The 14022-nt window shown below is 33.2% G+C and overlaps 2 protein-coding genes across 3 annotated transcripts; one reads left to right on the forward strand and one right to left on the reverse strand.

Moving 5' to 3' along the window:
• The first annotated feature begins 2846 nt into the window (after positions 1–2846).
• Positions 2847–7030, forward strand: LOC120156187. 2 transcript variants are annotated; one of them, XM_039167588.1, is made up of 4 exons: positions 2847–3047; positions 5202–5794; positions 5876–6051; positions 6154–7030. In XM_039167588.1, exons 1-4 carry the CDS (start codon positions 2999–3001, stop codon positions 6605–6607), a joined length of 1272 nt encoding a protein of 423 aa, XP_039023519.1. In that variant the 5' UTR covers positions 2847–2998; the 3' UTR covers positions 6608–7030. The 2 variants fall into 2 exon arrangements, with proteins under 2 accessions (XP_039023519.1, XP_039023520.1); XM_039167589.1 differs by having other exon boundaries at positions 2847–3020.
• A 340-nt stretch (positions 7031–7370) lies between these two features.
• LOC120156189 (ABC transporter I family member 17-like) lies at positions 7371–10849 on the reverse strand. Its single transcript, XM_039167590.1, has 3 exons — positions 10433–10849; positions 7917–8104; positions 7371–7718 (listed from the first exon to the last, which is right to left on the reverse strand). Exons 1-3 carry the CDS (start codon positions 10779–10781, stop codon positions 7464–7466), a joined length of 792 nt encoding a protein of 263 aa, XP_039023521.1. The 5' UTR covers positions 10782–10849; the 3' UTR covers positions 7371–7463.
• Between the last annotated feature and the right edge of the window lie 3173 nt (positions 10850–14022).

A 14022-nucleotide genomic window follows, 5' to 3' on the forward strand; every position in this document is an offset into this window, starting at 1 on the left:
TACAATATATAAATGTTTTCAAATTATATTATATATTTTAAACATATTTTCAAAACTATATAATATATAAATTTTCGAAAATCGTTTTCTGAAAATTATATATTATATTTTGTAAAAAATATTTTCACAAACTATATTACTATATATATATAAACAAAATTAATCTGGACGAAAATGAGTGTCTACATATTAAAAAACAATGATTAAAATGTCATATCTCATATTTGTTTGCACTTATCAAACAAAATTTACAAGATACGTAGAAAAATACGAGTGCTTCTATGTGGGTGAAATTAGAGTAACTATGTGTAAAGAAAATGTTGTCCAGCAAGTTGTTGCATCAAACAATTTGGATTGGTTTACTTTATAAAATTGTTTCAAATATTGCATTTTTTTTTATCTTTCTTTCAATATTTATGTGTATGCATATTTTTATTAACTTGTTGGAAAGCTTTGACAATTTAATTAGATATAAAAAAAATACAATTGAATTGATTAACTTAAAAAATTTAAAAATTTATATGATCATTAAATCAAATTTAAATAAGTAATTTTAAACTAATTAATAAATTAAATTTTTTATTTAAATTTGAATCGAGTCAAGCTAATCTCATTGGATCGAACCCAGGGACAAGAATGGTAAAGTGCCCAGATGGTATCTAGATAATTGCTAGAAACAAAACATAAAATATCTAAAATAACCCCGTAGTGTCCACACTGTCCACTACACCGATGTCTCCACTAACAAACCAAAGTTCACCACGTGTCCTTTTTAATTCTAAACCGCATGTAAATGCTTTTCTAGTAAAAAAGCAGAAATCGTTAACAAAAATCACGTTTTGTTTGCCTGGGACCCACGCTACCTCGATCCTTCTTTCTTTTGTGTGAATCACAGAGGCGCAAAGACTTTTCATTTTATATTTTTGGTCCCTCTAAAATGAATAAATTATAATTTCATCCTCAACGTCGAGTATTTTTTCCTTCCAAATAATGCCTTGTGATTTTTCTAAATCACTTTTAAGATTTTGATAGTAGTAATTATCCTTAAAATTTTTCGGTATAAAAGAAATTATTGATCGGTTACTTACAACATAATATGCAAAATACACATGAAAATATTAATTTATTAAATATTAAATTAGACGTCTCATTTTAAAATTAATTATATTTTTAAGAAGATATATTTAAAAAGAAAATAATAAATCTCAAATATAAATTAATAAAATAGAGCATGAATCAAGTGGTCTCATTTGCAAAGAAATTATTATTATTCTTTGAGAATCCGAGTTCAAGCACCATGAATGTCAAGGGTGTGAGCATTCAATATCAAAAGATTGAGAATTATTTTTGAACAGATACTGCATTGAGCTCATCCCAGATTAATAAAAAAAATTAATAAAAGAGACATGAAATATGCTGAAAAAAACTCAATGGAAATCAAGAGAAATTATTTGGTACACATTATGTATATAATTTATACTCCATAACCTGACCTATTTTAACCTAAAACCCTAAACATTAAGACCCTAAATCCCAAAATTTTAGTTTTAAACCCTATTGAAGGTTGAATTAGTTTTCAATAAAAACCAATATCCTTTTTATTTATTAAAGTTTAATGATATAGTCCTTAATATAATAATTAAATGTTAAAAGTTTAAATCTTATAATTCAAAAAATAATTATTAATAAAATCTATAATATTTTACAAAACATTATAATCTAAGATATTATTGATGAAATCTTTTGTGATCTCGCCACAATAATTTTATTTAAGTTTATCAGTATATTTTAATTTTAATTTTATTTTATAAAGTCAAAGTATTATAAATCGTTATTAATGGTTTTATATGATTATTTAAATTATTTTTTAGTAAAAATAAAAAAATTATATGGATAATTAAAATTAAAAAAAAGCATCCCTTAGAGGTGTTGTAGAAGAAAAATAGATTTATCACGTCTCAATAACTTATCAAAAAAGTATTTGATTTTCTCAATCAAAATTTACACAATAATTATAAGAATACATAAGAATTATATATTTTTAATGAATAGATGCAAAATAAATAAGATAACTTTAAATTGATTATAAAAGTCACTAAAAATAATAAAAAAATACTATAGATTAAAGTAGTACTTTTTAAAAATACGAAAATACAACATATTTAATAAATATGGTAGAAAACATTTTAATTATGTGTATATATTAATATTTAAAAATTTGATTGTGTTATATTAATATGATTAACATTAAATATTATAACGTGTGAATAATAAAAAAATATAAAAGCTCTAACCAATTAAAAATAAAATCTCATCCACTTTTATTTTTTAAAATATACTATATATATATATTTAAAATTTATGATTAATAAATGATTACAATTAATATATTAAAAAAAGATACTAAAAAGAACTAAACTGTCTTCACTTATTCCTTATTATATTTATCTTCGTGAAAAAGAAAGCGGAAAGATACAGAGGCTTTAATGAAAAAAGGTAAGTTTGTAGGGGTGTGAACATAATTATTCCAAATAACATATATCAAATAAATAAAAGCACAAATATTAAAAAAAAAAAGAGAGAAAACGACTTCTCTTCTCAATATTATACATTACTTCCCTTTGTCATTCTCTGTGGGCATCATCAGGTCATTCTCTTCTATGCAACTTTCTTCCTCTTTTATTTTCTCAGTTTCGTTTTTTGTTTGAATTTTTTTATTTTCTGGATTATTTATCTTTTTACTATTGTTGTTACAGGTGAGTGAAAACAGACAAGGATCTGATGTACTTGCCGGTTGATCTTAATTATACACAAGATCATGATGGCCCTATTCTCTTCTATGCAACTTTCTTCCTCTTTTATTTTCTCAGTTTCGTTTTTTGTTTGAATTTTTTTATTTTCTGGATTATTTATCTTTTTACTATTTGTTGTTACAGGTGAGTGAAAACAGACAAGGATCTGATGTACTTGCCGGTTGATCTTAATTATACACAAGATCATGATGGCCCTTGAAAATAAAGGTTTGATTTCCCCCCAGTTTTCCCTAGGTATTTTTGTGTTTAAAGTTTTGAACCTTGATCTGCTTTGAGTTATGAGTTTTAGTATATTTGATTGAATTTTTTTCTTTGATTCCTGGGGTTTTTATGCGAATTTATTTGGCATTGTCTTGATGGGTTTTTGGTTTTGTTCTTAAAAATCCAGTTCCTTTTGCTGTTTTATTTGTTTAGTGTTAGATCCCTTGGCTTTATCTTCATCTGGGTTGCTTTAGTTTTGAGTATTTTTTTATTTGAATTATTTGAATCAAATTTAGGAGTTCCCCTAGGGTTCCTGTTGGAATGGTGTGAGATATGGTGTCCTGAAGGTTTTTAAAACTCTGGCCTAGCATTGAACATTACGAATGCCAACTGAAAGTTTATACTTTACTCTTTTTTTTCCAGTGACTTGGAAGGTTGGACCAAATATTGGATATACGAAGAATTATATATTGGCCTACTCGCGAATATATTGTATTAACTTGGTTTATGTTACCCTAAATTGGATGTGTCAATTGAATCTGTTGAGTGGAGGATAAGTATGTAATTATTATTTTATGTATTTTGTTCTAAGCTTTCTGTTATTCGACCGAATCTACCTTCTTTAGTCATAAGCAAGCGGTACTGTGTGGAGAAGATTTACATGGTGTATGGTACTATTTCTAGATAATTTGTAACCTTTTTTGGCCTGTTAGGATATTTTGTGGTACTCTATTCTATTGAATAGCCTCATTGCCAATGCCATACACATCCCTCATGGTGAAGTTATTCTTTCTTTGTCACCACGTGGTCCATTTAGGGTTTGGATCCCTAAAATACAACCGAGATGGTGTGTAGTGATGGGTTTAGGTTTTATTGTTACCGTCTCAGCTCAGTTTCACTAGCCATTAGGTGTAAATTTGGGCTTAAATCAACCAGTGGGTAACATTCATGTCTAGAAAGTTCCTGCATGTTAGCTGCAAGGTTTATGTTACATAAAGATATTGATAAAATGAGTCTTACGTTGACTTTATTTCAGGCGAAGTTTGACACTCATTCTTCTAAACAAGTAGAAGGGTGTTTATTTCTTCATTTGGCTAATCTGCATGTAGTTAGATCCTCAACCACCATGGCTAAATGAGATTGGCTAGGCTTTGTGAATGAAGTGATAGTCTATTTTTTCCTCTCTTTTATTTCTCGGCGAGAGAGATGATAGAATTGTTGATGGTCTAACATTTGAGTATTTTCAATGTGCTTAGGTTAACTCATGGTATCAGTTTTACTGATTTTCTGAATTGCATAGTGGTCTGGTTTTTAGCTTTGTGTTAACACCCAGCAAAAGGTCAAATGTAGGTTTGAGCTAAATGAGAATTTAGAGAAATACAATCCTTGCACCATACCTGTTGTCCGAGGCTTCATACCCAGGAAAATTCATTGCCCATATTATGCTTCCAATCTTCCATCTGATTTTGTGATGATGTTCAGAAATAGTGGCACCTTCTAAGCTGTGCCTTTCACCTTCAAATTAAAAGTTTAATGGATGAATATATTCCTAGTAACCTCTACAGTTTTTCATTTCTTGAACCGTATTTAGCTCATCATTTTCTTGTGAAAGGTGATGGGCCATTGCCAGAGGCAGTAATGCATGATATGCATTTCATCTGATCTAATATATGTTATTCTTGTGTGAAATCTGTTGGTGAGATAAAGGCTTTTAACATGCACTACAAGTCCTTTCATCCTTCTTTTGTCTTTTTTTTGTGCTGCGTACAAGCCTTATTGCTACGGGTTTATCTCTCACTGGATTTCCCTCCTGCTGGTGTTGGTTATTGCTTGCTGTTACCATTTTCGAAAGTAACCTCATCGTAGAGTTTCCTTTCTTGTGCTTTATGTGCTGTCAAATTTGTGAGCAAATTATATTTTTTGGAAGCCATGTTGCTTGGACTTGGGTGTGTCAAATACAATTATATTGTCGGTTTAGGTGTTTTCAAAATTTTATTTTTTCCATTCATTTCGAGGGTCATTGGATGCTCATGTCTGAAAATGATGTCTGAAATCATAATACTGGAGTTGTTCATCACAATCAACATATCTTGAACTTCTGAAATCATAAATACTATGGGTCATATTGGTGACGATAAATTAAATTTGATAATATACTGATTGTTTATGCTTATTTATTTTATGTAGAAACAATACAAAACTGTGAGGCAACCTTAAAATGCCTCCAGACGAAGGGGATCCCGTTCAACCTGCAATGTACTGGGAATTCCATTGAAGGTCTTCCCGAGCTTAAAGATGAAATCTGTAGTCACCCGGGTGGGGATGTTGTAGAACCAGTTTGCTCTTTGAATGGTCAGTTTATGGAGCTTCCAACTGAATTTTACCACAAACCTACCTTTCAACATGAACCTGGCTCTTGGCCGACCTTCTATCCCGACTCTCATAAGCTGCAGTCATACCCACCAAATGCTTTTGGGAGGCAGTTATACCAATTTCCCATGGATAATCGATTTCACTACCCGCCATATAATATGGTCGCTCAAGGATACCCGTATGAATTCCAGTTCCAAGATTTTCAGTACTTCGTGGTCATAGACTTTGAGGCTACCTGCGACAAGGAGAGAAAACCCCATCCACAGGAGATAATCGAGTTTCCTTCCGTCATTGTGAGCAGTGTTACTGGCCAGCTGGAAGCATGTTTTCAGACATATGTCCGACCAACTTGCAACCAACTCCTGAGTGATTTCTGCAAGGATCTGACTGGCATCCAGCAAATTCAGGTCAGTTCTGAATTCCTATGACTTTACCAAGACCGGGAAACTAATTAGCCTAAATTCTAAATCTGCATTTACATGTTCTAGGTAGATAGAGGCGTTACACTCAGTGAGGCTCTCCTTAGGCATGATAAATGGCTTGAGAAGAAGGGCATAAAGAACACCAACTTTGCTGTGGTGACATGGTCAAACTGGGATTGTCGGATAATGCTGGAATCTGAGTGCCAGATTAAGAAGATCCGGAAGCCTCCTTACTTTAACCGGTAAATGGATTTGATATGTGCTTATTTTGGGTCACAAAAAAATTGTGATGATGATGTAGCCATCGACATATTTATTTATTTATCTTGGTTTCCTTTTGGCAGTTGGATTAACTTAAAAGTTCCATTCCGTGAGGTTTTTGGTGGTGCACGGTGCAATCTGAAGGAGGCGGTCGAGATGGCAGGTCTGGTGTGGCAGGGGCGTGCACATTGTGGTCTTGACGATGCTAAAAACACAGCTCGCTTACTTGTCCTCTTGATGCGCCAGGGTTTTAGGTTTGCTATCACGAACTCTCTGGTGTGGCAGGCTAGCGGTGGTCCGGTGACATGGAACCCGATCCCTGAGAACATGGGTTTCTCTCCGCATCACCCCCACAAGCCTAAGGATCAACAAATGCCCCTATTCCAGTACAACCCTTACTGTTTCTGCGGGGTGAAGAGCAGCAAAGGAATGGTTCGGAAGCCCGGACCAAAGCAAGGAAGCGTCTTCTTCGGCTGCGGGAACTGGACTGTCACCAGAGGTGCTCGCTGCCACTACTTCGAGTGGGCTTCTCCCTAATTCGAAAATCTGCTGAAGGGCTTGTCCATCTTTCTCTTGATGGCATCTCAAGCCCTACTTAGATGTCGTGTAACAAAATGAAAAACAACAAAAAAAAACAAAAAAAAGTATAAAAGCAATGGTAATGGGTTATCTCCTCGTTGAAGCACATATACCTTAAGTTGCTTAACTGCTGGCTGAGGGTTCTTCTTCTAGGAAAACACCGTATTAGTGCCCGGCATGGACGCTCTGAGGCGTGCACGGAAGTAAAATTTGGTCGTCTGATGAATTGGAGCTTTGAACATGTGTAAAGCTGACTTGTTTGACAGAAGAACAAATCGGTAATGTGAGGATTTGGCTTAGGATTGATGCATTTACATGCTTAAAAGAACATGGTTAAATTACCATATAATAATCTTATGAGATAGGGACAGCTTGATTTCCTATGCTTTTCTAATGAGACTGAGCAGATCGTGTTTGCCGTTCGTTTCTCCTCTCTTTAACTTTCCAACAATCGTACATAAAACAGTGCTGGTTTTGGCTCAGTCTTCATGCTTTGCACTGGGTTGCGAACCCCGAGCTAATTGCGCGGGCTAATCGATCAAAATTTGTCTATGGTACACATACTCGAATTATTGTATTAGTTATTTTGCAGCCATTGAAGGATCATATTGAAGTTGGTTTTGCCATGAGATGAGCTTGATTTTGGTTATGTTTTGATTATAATCAGTAATTCAGGTCCAAATTTGTGTTTAGTTGGTAAGCACATAAAAATTAAATAACAAATTGGAATGCTTAACTTAGTTTAAACCAAATTATCATCAATACCAAACATAGGGAAAGAGAGGGAAATATAGCAACAATTATAGTAAGTATTTTAAGAACTTAGCTGAAGAAACCTTTGTGCCATGGGATGCTTGGCTTCAGATAGTTCATTAGGCTTCAGTACTTCAACAATTTCACCATTCACAAGAAGGCAAACCATATCTGCAACCCTTTGGATTTGCTTGATGCTGTGAGAAACCATTACAACTGTCATTCCCCTTTTCTTCTTGAGCTTCACTATCACATCCTCTATGTTCTGTGTTGAGATCGGATCCAAGGCACTTGTTGGTTCATCCAGCAGCAAAACCTTCAAAACCGTAATTCGGAGCAATCGATATCACAGCAAAGAAACCAAGTTATTTTGAGGTAATTGGTCAGAATAATCATGTAAACTGAACAAAAAACATGGCAAATGCAGCAAAGTTTGAATGCAACACATCAGCTGGGGGCTGGGGAAATGGCCACCTCAGCAAACCTTGACCAAAATTGCAGAAAACATGGTTACCTCGGGTTCATTAGCCAGTGTCCGAGCAAGTGCAACTCTTTGAGCTTGACCAACAGATAATTCACCACCAGTTTTACTGAGAAAGGAGGAATCAAGGTCTGCAAGTGTTAGCAACTTGGAAACTTCAACATCACTTAACTTCTTCCCTCTCAAGTTTGGTCCATATCGAATGTTATCTGCAACAGTGCCTGAGAAAAGATCCACACATCTTTACTTTGCATTACATCGACATACAAAAAATATCTTTTTTGTTAAAATTTTCTCAAACATCCCATTCAAATAAATTGAAAGAAAAAATAATCAAATTTTTACAAATTCTAATAAAAATCAACTAAATTGTCAATTAAACATTATTTGATGATAAAATATGTTAAATAAAAGTAACTGCTTTAATTTTTTGTTGGAATTATTTATTAGTGTTACTATAAGTGATTTAATTGAATAATAATAAAAGTTGAATTGTATAATTTGATTAATTTAAAGGTTTGTGCTCCAAATGAAATTTGAATTTAAGTTTAGTGATCCAGATTGTAAATTACTTCAAGTAAGCTTAAGCGATTCACATTTGAAAATTACAAAGGGATAAGTATCAATAGTACGCATGAACTTTGATATTGTGTAATGTGATACATAAACTTTGATTTTGTGTATAAGTATAATTTAGGCGCTTATTTTTTGTATATTAAAGCCTTAAATTTATGATCATAAAAGGAAAAGAAAACTAAACCTTAATTTATATTTTCATCAACTAATGAGAAAATTTTATACATTTCTATAGTTCCTAAGTTTTTTAGAATCTTGATTAAATTTTTAAAATCAAAACTGAATTGATAATGTATAAATGTTAGTGACTAAATTTATCATTCTGTCAGTATTAAAACTATCGTATCATCTTTCCATTAAATGCAAATGGACCAAAATGCTTAAATCAAAACTGTAGATGATCATTTTATAACTGTTCTAAAATATCAATACCTGTTTTTACCATCCATGTAATTTACCCCCCCCCTAAAAAAAAAAAGGGGGAAAGATGATAAAGAAGGGTTGATATGTAAGCATATATGATTCTAAAGATAAGATGTTAAAAGCTAATGACAATGCCCCAAACCGAAAGCTCAAAACCTGTCTGTTTCAACTCCAATAATAATAATAATAATAATAATAATAATAATAATAATAATAATGATAATGATAATAATAATAATAATAATAATAAAAAATTCATCTTTTTAATAAAGAATTTATATCACAAATAAGTACTTGAAGTACATTAATTTTTTTATTTAAATACTTAAAATATTTTTTTTATCAAAATGAGTACGTAAAATTATCATCTTTTTCATTTGATGTTTAAAATATTTTTTAATCAAAATAAGTACTTAAAGTATATAATATTTTTTATTTAAGTTCTTAAAAAAGTTGACATATGACATTGATAGAATATTTGAAGTACTTGGACAAAAAGAAGAGACAAAATTTACCATATTTTTTAAATGTGAGAGGGGAAAAAAGAATTTACTCCTAGAACCCATTACTTAAAAAAAGTGTTAATTAAAAGTTTTCAACCAGTAGTTCTAGAGATTGTTTACTCAACATTATATATATATATATATATATATATATATATATATATATATGATATTAATGACTTAAATATGTCAAAGACTCATGGACTAATTTAAAATTTAATCTCTATATTTTTTGTATTGTTTTTTTTTTTGAAAATTGGTTCTTTGTTCAACTTATGTTCAATTTTTGTTTTGCGTTAACTGTTAACCTAACAACTATAAAAAAGACAATACTTTTTTACTCCTCTGTATTTGTAGTTATCATCAATTTGACCCTTAAAAAATGTAAATGTGGAAACCTGAAAGTGTATTGTTCAATAAATGATGCTATTTTCTAAATTTAATTTTTAAAAGTTAGAGTCAAATTAATAAAAACTATAAACATATAAGACTTAGAAAGCTATTTTTACCTTTTTTTTAAGTACTAGGCCATTAGCTGACAGTAAAATTTAATAGAAATTAGGGGTGCAATATTTTTAAATAAAAAGTAATACGAGAATCAAATTTTATAAAAAGAAAGTATAAAGATTAAATTTTAAAATAGTACAAGAATCTCTCACATAATAATAATCTATAATGCAGTATTCTAATAAAAATTACTTTTAAATATTCAGGGCCCATTCGGTCATTCGATAAATTTTTAATTAAATTTTTACTTAAAAATAAGCAAGAATTAAGCAACATCTGGATATTAAACCAACGAAATTCAACATGATAAACAGTTCAATGAGCAATTCTGATTTAAATATAGTTAATTAGCATAAAAATTTCATCAAAACTCCCGGAAAAATCCATTTACGGCGGATCAGATCAGTTAAGGTGAGAAAACATTTGAAAGAAATATTCAAAACCGATCTTTTTAACTGGAATTTCACATATAAATATAAGCGATAACATGGAAAAAAGCAGAAATACAATTAGGAACAAAATTGGGAATGGAATTCGTACCTTGAAAGAGAACCGGGAGCTGGAAAAGCATGCCGACCCTACGGCGGAGTTCAAGAACATCAAGGTCAACGATATCAAGGCCGTCTAGGAACACCGTATCCGATGGAGGCTCCCACAGGCGATTCAGTGCTCTGAGCAACGTGGATTTCCCGCTCCCGCTCGGTCCGATGATCCCAACGATCATCCCTTTCGGGATGCCCACGCTGATCCCGTTGAGTATAGGAACGCCCGCATCCGATACTTTCTTCAAATCGCGAATCTCGAATTTCATCACACCGCCACCACCATGATGATGATGATCTTGATCATCAACATCATCGACTGTTAACAGCAAATGCTCGGCAGACATATTTGTTTACCTTTTTTCACTGAGTTTTCGCTACGCCATTGATTTCTTTGGTATTTAAGCAGAGAAGATAGTGGAATCCGAATGAATATGACCTTCACCAGTTATAAAATATTATTAGAGTAATATTTTTTGATGTATGTTAAACCTTCACCAGTTAGAATATATATAATTATAAATTATTTTGAAATATAGAAAATTATAAAAATAAAATAATCTTTACTCGATAGCTTTTAGGGCAGTGTCTTAATTTTGTATATATCAAACTTGAGATTAATCAAGTAATACCTAACAAACCAATTGGTATCAATCTTCGGTAATATTCTAAACGAATATTATCTTGTACTCATCTTAGATTATACGAGTAAATAAAGTTTGAACTGTTTAATAAAAGTACGTCTCCTGGATTGTCTTAGGTATTTTCTCGTCGTTTTGTTGGTTCTTATTTTGAGGACAATTCAGTTTTTGTTTTGGTTGAGTGTTTCTTTTGTTAAGGCTACTTTCAATGGGTGTTCTGCGATGGGGGATATTGAAATTGATATGGAAGGATTGAACTTAGGAAAGGAGGAGACAGAGGATTTATGGATTGATCAAAGTGGGCAACGTTCTTTCATATCTTTTGTTAATTGTTTTGTGGGGAGTTTCTTAACGTCTAGTGTTGTCAATTTTCAAGCTATGCCTTGTTTGGATGCATAAGGAGGCCCCTGCTGCTAAGGCTAAGCCCTTCAAATTTTTTAATTTTTGGACGGTTAATGTTGGGTTTGCTGTTGTAATTCGTGATTCGTAGCAAAAGGAGGTGAGTGGGGATGCTATGCATCGGTTATTTGCCAAGATGCGTAGGTTGAAGCCTATTTTGAGGTAGTTTAATAAGAATTGCTCTGGTGATTGGCAGTTTTTGTTGAGTGTGCTTGACGTTATTGGGATTCCAATGGTGTTTAGAGATTGGATAAGGGAGTGTGTCACCTCTTCTAGGTTTTCGGTATCGTTTAATAGCACTCTTGTGGGGGTTCTTTAAAGGGGCTAGAGGGGTGAGGCAGGGGACCTGTTGTCCCCTTATCTCTTTGTCTTGGTGATGAATATTCTTTCTAGATTGTTGAAAGTTGCTACTCAAAGTGGGATTTTCAGTATCATCCAAAGTGTAAAAGAATTCCTATTACTCATTTATGCTTTGCGGATGATCTTTTTTTTATTATGTCATGGCTCTTTTAGTTCGGTTGCAGGAGTTTTGAGTGTGTTAGAGCAGTTTTACGAGATGTTTGGCTTGAAGCTTAATGCTAGCAAAATAGAGTTCTTTGGTTGCGAGGTTGAGGAAAACAGACTTGTTGAAATGCATAATGTGTTTGGATTTCAACAAGTCACTAGAAAGTTTACTAAGCGTGATTACCGGTTAGGAAGTTTACTATGCTGGTCGACTCCAACTTATTAAGGTGGTTCTTTTTAGTATTTCTAATTACTGGTGTCGCCAAGTGATTTTTTCTAAGGTGGTCATTAGGAAGATTGAGCAAATGTGTATGTGGTTCTTTTGGAAGGGGAGTGATTTCCATGCTAAGGGAGTGGGTTAACTGGTAGAAAGTGTGTTCTTTAAAGGCTGAAGGGGGTTGGGTGTTAAGGATTTGCTGCGTTTGAATAAAACTTATGGTTTCCTACTTATTAAAAGCATCTTGGATGGGGAGGGATATTTTTAGGTTACTTGGGGTGGAGTATGGTTTCAAGGGAGAGGATTTTTGGAATGTTGCCTATAGTCCCTATTTTAGTTAGACTTTGAGGAAGCTTTTGCGTTGTAGGGGTGAGGTTGCTGACTATTTTAGGACTGGTATAGATTGGTCGAAGGCGACTAGTAGGTGGGTTTTGGATAATTTAGGGAAAGAAGACCTAAGGTATACTAGCATAAGATTATCTGGTTCCTTTAGTATGTTCCCAAGTGCTCGATTATTGCTTGGATGGCTTGTTTGGATAAGCTGCCTACTAAGGACAGGTTGGATCGTATAGGAATGGAAACGGATGGAAGGTGCAGTTTATGTTTCCTTGATGCTGAGACTAGGAACCATATTTTTGTGGAATGCTCCTATTCTTGTAGAGTGTGGGGCAATGTCCTGCGTCGGTGCGGCTTGCAGAAGGGGCCAGCTCGATAAGGAGGCAATGCTTTGATGGGCGGTGGATAGCTACAAGGGTAAGTCTCTCATTGTGTTTATCCTTAGGCTTGCTTGGACAGGTTTTTTATATTACATTTGGGAGGAGTGTAATCGTATGTTGTTTAGGGGAGAGGTTCGTACAGTGGATAGAATTGGTGATTGTATTAAAGGGCTGATTAGCGTTAGATTACAAGCTTGTTGTATAGACATGAATGATAGGGTGAATGATAAGTTGTTTATAAAATGGGAGATTTAATATGCCCCTTGGTGTATAGGTGTAGCAGTGTTGCTTTTCTTGGATGAATGGAATAAAATGAATTATCCAAAAAAACTTTAAACTATGTGTCTGACACTCGCTAATGTCCGGCATCCAGTATGAGGCATATTTATAATGGAGTTAGGAGAGGGACACTTCCTTTTTGAATCTATAATGAATTGGACGCTAATCGTATTAAAATTGAAAGACCCTGGTATTTTAATTTGCACTTCCTTGTCATGCATCGACTGAAAGAAGTGGTTGATTCTACGTTAGTAGTTTTGCAAATGATTACTTTTTGGGGGTTTGGTGAATGATTTATCGTTGGGTTTCATCTCGGAACCGGTGGCTAAGCAATTAGGGGATTTCATGGGGGAATTTGTGGCTTATGATGCAGGGGCTATTACTTTGGGCTATAGAGGAAGTATACACATATGAGTGGGAGTGGACATCCGGTATTCTCTAAAACGTCGAAAAAATTCTCTCCAATGACAAGTGTTACAACAGTCCTTCAAGTGGCCTAGGATCGCATTCCGACTTTAAGTGAATGATTTTATTTTTTTGGGTCGTCATCAATCTTTTGGGTTAGGTAAGATCGGATACATACATTTTACCTTTTTATTGGATCTACATCTTACTAGAGATTCATGTGGAAGGATTCGAGAGTCGATTACTTGTGAGAAATGATGAGCACCCCTACATCTCCCTTTCGGTACCAACATGATTATGAGTTATCTTAATAAAAAAATTAAATTTTTGACGTGCATAAAAGATGATCCTAATTACTTAACTTTAAAATTTTACCACTGTAAAATAAAATAAAATTGAGTTTAATCTGCAAAATCGAGTAAAAAGT

This window comes from Hibiscus syriacus, unplaced genomic scaffold, assembly GCF_006381635.1.
Source record: "Hibiscus syriacus cultivar Baekdansim isolate YM2019G1 unplaced genomic scaffold, ASM638163v2 tig00111213_pilon, whole genome shotgun sequence".
NCBI classification, from domain to species: domain Eukaryota; kingdom Viridiplantae; phylum Streptophyta; class Magnoliopsida; order Malvales; family Malvaceae; genus Hibiscus; species Hibiscus syriacus.